The 6,815-nt window shown below is 41.0% G+C and overlaps 1 protein-coding gene across 1 annotated transcript in view; it reads right to left on the reverse strand.

The window, feature by feature from the left end:
- The window catches only part of SYN2 (synapsin II), a 509,614-nt gene that overhangs the window by 16,218 nt on the left and 486,581 nt on the right, over window positions 1–6,815 (reverse strand). Inside the window, exons 10-11 of the mRNA XM_019505084.1 lie at window positions 3,782–3,842; window positions 190–433 (exon numbers count right to left, since the gene is read on the reverse strand). Coding sequence (XP_019360629.1) covers window positions 190–433; window positions 3,782–3,842 — 305 coding nt within the window. The remainder of the gene's footprint in view (window positions 1–189; window positions 434–3,781; window positions 3,843–6,815) is intronic.

Consider the following 6,815-nt stretch of genomic DNA (forward strand, 5'->3'; position numbering starts at 1 on the left):
AATATCAATAATGACGTTCTCTGAATAGGGACAAGTACAGAATTGTGTGTGTGTGTGGGGGGGGTGGTTATACCTTCTATGCACTTGTGCACGTTTCTATTACATATGAAGTTGGTACTCAGGCTACTGTAATGGAGACACAGTTAAATTCCACAATGCGGAGGGGAAAAGAAATAACAAACATCTTACTTAAGTTGTGGATGAGACTGAGGCTTCTGCTGTGGAGCAGGCTGTGGCTCTGGTTCCTTTTCCATTGATAATCCGGCACTGGAAGGACCTGGAGCCTTGGCACGGGGTTGTTGAGTTGTAGGTCCAGGTGGACGCTGTGGCTGGGAAGTTGAGGGCTTTGCTGACTGCCCCGAGGGGAACATGCGCTGTGGTTGCAATGGCTCCTGGCTTTGTGATTGCATTCCTTGGGGTTGCACTGGGCCCCCTAGGTTCAGTACAAGAAAAACTTCATAATGTGACAGTTTCAAAGAGCTCAGTAATAATCTGTCAAGTGTTGAGGCAATGTTTTGTTAATATGAACTACCAACTTAGTTTAGTCGATACTATTAAATACAATCAGTACATTAATAGCTTACTTATGGCTCTTCTCAATTCTTCTTAAAATAACTATGAAATATGAGGGGCCAAAGTTATTCCACTTGTATCTCCACTGGGATATCTTTGGTGAGAGATTTATAAACAGAAGGCCAAGCCAACATTATATTACCTCAACTGAAGCATCTACTGCTTTTTATGTTGTTACTGCAATACTGTTTATCCAGACTTTTAAATGATCTCCACCTTTATTCACTTTCCTTTTATCTTAACTTGTGTAGCAGTAAAACTACTTTAAAATGACAGTAGTTCTTTATAATGACACTAGTTGGGAGACTTTAAAATAACCTGGTAGCTTATTTGACCAGTTAAGAACACAAAACATATGATATTCACTACTAATGCTTAATTACCCAAGAGAATGAGTTAATGCTTTTCCACAGTCTACAATATATTCAGACGTATAAAATAGCATTGGAAAAAATTTGAGAACAGTACGTGCAGCAGAAACCTAAGTTGTGAAATCCATGACTGAACTGATCAGCATGCTTCTGTGGAGATGCTTCCTGACAGAAAATGTCCTCAGTGGGTGCTTCTCCACATGCAGGGGCATGTGGTTGCCACAGCAAAAACAGTAGTGGCACAAATTTTTGTTGTATGTGGAGCTGGTGCAGGGCAAATTGCCCCGGGTGGGGTTAGGGAAGGCTGGAGCCAGCACCTATGCTGCTAATTATAGCAATGAGTTCTGCCATCTAAAGGTAAAGACCTATTGTGTTGGGGAGTGGAACTTCATCATTTATTAACTTTAACGATGTTTGTAAGAAATGCTCAAAGGTGGTAACACTTTCTTGCAACACCTTAACAAAATTAATTTGCTTATTAGCCTCCCTTTACTCAGTACTGACAAAAAAGATTTCCCACCACTTGTATATAGAGGCTTATAATGCCAGAAAATTTACACTGAAGACAGATGTAACTTTCTTTTATTGCACATTAAGCTGTACAAGATATATCACATTAGAGATACTGCTGTCACACTTCCAGCATTTGCTCACTTTCTTGCATCTGGATTGTACAAAAAAGCAACAATCATGAAAGAAACTTTTACCAAAAGAACCAAAAGCAAAACCAAACATTAATCCTACACTGTAAAACATCTGTTCCCTGTTATCCACAATATTGCACCTAAGCATGCTTACATGCAGAGAGACATTTTGGCTTGCTTCTTGTCTGTGGTATTTAGTAATGTTGTATGCCCTTTTAAGTCCTTTACAATCAACAAGCTGGAATCCTATCTCAAATGCAAATCTCTTATTTGCACACACAGCTCACAAACGTCACATGAAAAGCACTTGTGAATACTCACACTACTACATGCAAAAAAACACTAACTGCTTTAAATAAAAAGCATTCACCAGATTCATTTTGTCACCCAAGGGCAGTATACTTGATTCACATCTATATGATATCTTGGAGGTAAGGATTTGTGAATCTGATCTGGAGTGGTCTCTTTCTCCACACACAATGTAAATAGCCAACGACATCATCAGAGAGATTACAGATCCAGAAAAACATTGATTACTAAAGCAAAATTTTCACGTAATTTACTGAGAGGCAGTAAACCATAGCACTTGCCACTAACATTTATATAGCTAAAAATGCATATTGAAATTGTCACCCGCCAGCCTGCTTTTACAATAAAAAAGTGCACAATGCTGAATTTCATTGTTTTTTTTCCCTAGTGTTTGTAGGGAAAATAAAAGTAGAACATAATTTTGTTTTAAAGGAAAACAATATTGTTTGTATTAAGGTAGTGACCACTATTTGCCTTTGTATAGATTCTAAATGACAAAATAAAGGTTGGTTTACAACTAAGTTTTACAGTATGTTAGATTAGTGCAGCTTGTGTTCCTGGGCTAGAATTGTCATAACAGTTTAACTGCCTGCCTGAATATTGCATGTGATATCAAGAAGTGAATTGAATATGTGAGAGTCAAAAGCAGTTATGGCTATCAAAAGTCTGGCAGTAGTCAGACATGTTGGGTCTTTTTTTGCATGTTGAGTTATGAGTCAAGATTTTATAAGTCCTATCATGTGATTCATCCTGGAATAGACTATTTTAATGCATAGCCTGACATTTTGGGGCTAGAATACTAGTGCTGTGATGATAAAGTAAATCACTTGTATGTTTTTGTCTTTTATTCATGAGCCAGATCCTTAAGCTAGTTGAACCGACATAGCCTACAGCAGCGGAGGCCTTGATATTTAGAAAACAAGATTTTACAAGGGGCTTAAAGTTTTTAAAATGCTTCCTATAACACTTTGAGATAGGTTTAACTTTTTTGGTAGGTAAAAATGTGTGGGGAAACATTTGCCTTTGTTTTTATAGAAATTGTACATGGCTAATTCAGGATGGCAATAAAGAAACATTAAATATGCTGTTTCTGAAGATATTGCACATAAATGGCCCATTTACATAGCTTTCTAGGTAATAATTTAATGCAGAATTACTAAAAATATGAATACCAGTATGTAAAATATAGGATATTTAAATGTTTCTGGGAAAACCGTCTTGTATCTTACGGAGTCACAGAAACACTAGAGTTCTACTACTCTTATCTATAAGTAAAACTCAAATATTAACAAACTTTATAAAATTATAAAAAAAAAGCGCCTCATTCAACAAATACTAAATTAGATCTTTTAAAATATCTGAATCAGCTGTCTATGCTAGTCATGCACACACACACACACACACACACACACACACACACAAATAAAAATTACGAATATCGCACACGCATACTCACGGAGTTAAGCAAAAGTATTTAAATCTGAATCTTATTTGTGTTTTACCTCACAATATATAATACTTAAAAAATACTGTCTAACCATCCATAATATACAGTCTCACTGGACTCTGTAGAGGCACAATTTTTTTTTACACTGTTGACAACAGCCCTGAAATCACAAGTTATACAGAGAAACGTAGGTAAGCATTACAAGCACAGACATGAACAGGTAAACAACCAGACAGTATAGTTGACACTGCATAGAAAAAAACACAGTCCAGGTCAGCACTGAAACAATGCAAAAACTGCACAAAAACTGGTATGTTTGCTTTTAAGGTTGTTTTTTTGGCTTTAACCCCTGCTTTTATTCTCAATTATCTAAGTAGCCTGGACTTGTTTTGGTCCTACTGCAACGCCATTACAGTCGAGAATGTACTGTAAACAACCTTGAGGTGGTGGTCGCTGAGGTGGGAGTTTGTTTGGCTCTGGCTCCTTAAGTGGTCCACTCTGGAAGATAAATACAAAAACAGAAGAGGGTGAAAATTAGAGCGGCATAGTTACAATAACAAGTCTGCTTGTGTTTCCATTTGTTTGCAGCTTACCATACACCCTTAGAAGTTTATTTAGGTAACACATAACAGTCTAGTGTAGAAACTACTTGCTACAGTGTGTGTATCATGGCATACAAGAGCTCAGCTTTGAGACATTTTCAAAAAATGGTTTTCCTTTTCAGCATGCAGCCATTATGATCTATCTAATATGGGCAGGGTCTCTTTACTTCTAAAGGATGAGGGCTCTCCAGTATCTCATTTCTGCTGCTTTCTCCATGGTTCTGTGAAGGAAGCCAGTGGCATGGACTGAGGAGTGGAGGGGGGAAGGGAAGGGGGTTGCCTTCTTTTGTAACTGAGGGTGCTGAGCTTCTTCCTTGGATCTCTCGAGTATATTTTAATCACATTTGCTGTGACACGGCCTTAGCAGTGCCCTTGTTTCCCTGCTTTACCTGTGGCAGGTTTGCAGTTTCTTGGTGTTTTCAAGGCAAACTTCTTTGTACTTGTGTGACAAGGTTGCTTGTGTAGTTTTAGGAATATCTAAGACACACACAGGATGGGTTGGACAGGGGTGATCCTGCCTTGAACAGGGGGTTGGACTAGGAGTCCTCCTGAGGTCCCTTCTGGACCTATTTTTCTATGGTTCTACAGTTCCTTTCAGGTCTTTCTCTTCTGACTTCTGTTATCTTGAACAACATTTCTGTGTCACTGACTGTCCCCTTTTCAATGTATAAAATAAAACATTTGAGTTTCTGTTTGCAGCTCAGGGACAATTGGAAACACAGCAAAGCAGAATCTGTGTGGGTGCTAGTTTCACTTTGATTCTCAGGCTGAACATGGAAAAGGAAATGAATTACTCTGGCTTAGCTGTTTTGCTGAGCAAAATTAAAGGAGGAAGCAAAACCACAGATAAGAATGAAAATCATTTAAATTACTTCATGCTACCCTGTGTGATGTGTTATTAGAAACATGTCCTACTTAACTGTTCAAAATAGATTATTTTCAATACATACTTCTTTGGAAGAAGCAATTGGCTTGAACCAAAACTTTCTGGCAGCATTAAGACCCAGACTTCAGCTTTGTCTTAGGCTCATCATTATTATTTTTTAAGTGTAATATATTAAATTATTGGACAAAGTAGCTTGTGTTTTTTTTTATAAAAAATCCAGAAATTGAATTTCCATTTGTCAAGAAGGAGAAAACCCAGAATCTATTAAATGGTAAATATAAAATGAATTAATATGTGGGGGGTTTGGGGGTGGTTCTTGCAAAACTCACTGTTTTTAGACAGATTTGTGCTTCATCTTAACACTGAAGAAATAAATCTGATGCCTAATGATTAAAGTTCCTATGCAGGAATCTAGAATTGTAATTTTTGTGTGTTGCAATGCAACAGCATTCTAGCCTAAGCAGCTGTGTGAAATAGTTTTATGTCTACTTTAGCTGCATAAATAAAAGACAACGTGACAGGTCCAACACAGCACAGAGTCAGAGGAGGGGCACACTGAAGTGCTCTGGGTTAGAATACAAGGCAGTCAAGGGGAAAGAGACTTAACGGTGGGGGTCTACTACAGACCACCCAACCAAAGGGAAGAGCTAGACCAGGAATTCTTAAGTCAGCTCACAGAGGTAGTTAGGTTAAAGGACGTGGTCATCATGGGTGACCCGAACTTCCCAGACATCTGCTGGGAAGAGCAGTCAGCCAGGTGTGACCGCTTACGTAGGTTCCTAGCCAAAATGCAGGACCTCCATCTAACCCAGGAGGTGCACAGCCCCAGCAGGGGAGATGCCTTGTTGGACCTGGTGCTGGCCACGGGCAATGACCTGATGAAGGGGTTGCAGGTGCTCGACCTCTGGGTGACAGTGATTATCGCCTGCTGGAATTCACCATCTAGTCCAAGGTGGCAAAGGCCTGCAGCAAGGCAGAAGCCCTAGATTTCAGGAGGGCGGACTAAGGAGAATAGTTGGGGAGGCACTGAGGTCCCGGAGGGGAGGGGAGCCAGGTGTCCAAGAAAAGTGGTCGCTCCTTAAGGAGACGATCCTCCAAGCCCAAAGGGAGGTAATCCCAACACGGATCAAAGGGAGCAGGAGGGCACAAAAGCCCCCATGGCTCACCAAAAGCATCCAAGAATGTCTCCTAGCTAAAAGGGAGCTATACCCTGTACACCCAATGGAAGGGAGGAGCCATCACCAGGGAGGACTATACCGCGGTTGCTCAGGGATGCAGGGCGGCAGTCAGGAAGGCCAAGGCGCACATGGAACTGGGACTAGCTACCTGGATCAAGGACAACAGGAAGTCCTTTTGTAAATACATAGGGGGAAAAAAGAAGGTACTGGGTAAAGTGGGGCCCCTGCAAGACATACTAGGAAATTTGGTCGTCGCACCAGACGACAAAGCTAACCTATTTAACGACTTCTTTGCCTCCATTTTCCTGAGCAGGGACCGGATCAGCCATCCCACTGGGGCCCCCTCAGGCCCCAGGGGAGGTGCACCTAGGCCAAGGGTCAGTGAGGATCTAGTCAGGGAACTTCTGGAGGGACTGGATATATTTAAATCAGCTGGTCTGGATGATCTCCACTCCAGAGTGCTGAGGGAATTAGCTGAGGTCACTGCGGGACCCCTGGCCTGGCTTTACGAGCACTTGTGGTGCTCTGTTGTGGTGCCAGAGGACTGGAAGAGGGCCAACGTGGTTCCCATCTTCAAAAAAGGGAGGAAGGAGGACCCAGGAAACTATAGGCCAGTTAGTCTTACCTCGATCCTGGGTAAGCTTTTTGAGAGAATTATCCTGGCACATGTCCACGAGGAGCCAGCAGGAGAGATCATGCTTAGGGGCAACCAACATGGGTTCATTAGAGGCAGGTCCTGTCAGACCAACCTGGTGGCCTTCTATGACCAGGTCATCAAATCCTTAGATGCAGGGGTAGCAGTGGA

This window comes from Gavialis gangeticus, unplaced genomic scaffold (genome assembly GCF_001723915.1).
Source record: "Gavialis gangeticus isolate Ggan-Ray unplaced genomic scaffold, GavGan_comp1, whole genome shotgun sequence".
Classification (NCBI taxonomy): Eukaryota; Metazoa; Chordata; order Crocodylia; family Gavialidae; genus Gavialis; species Gavialis gangeticus.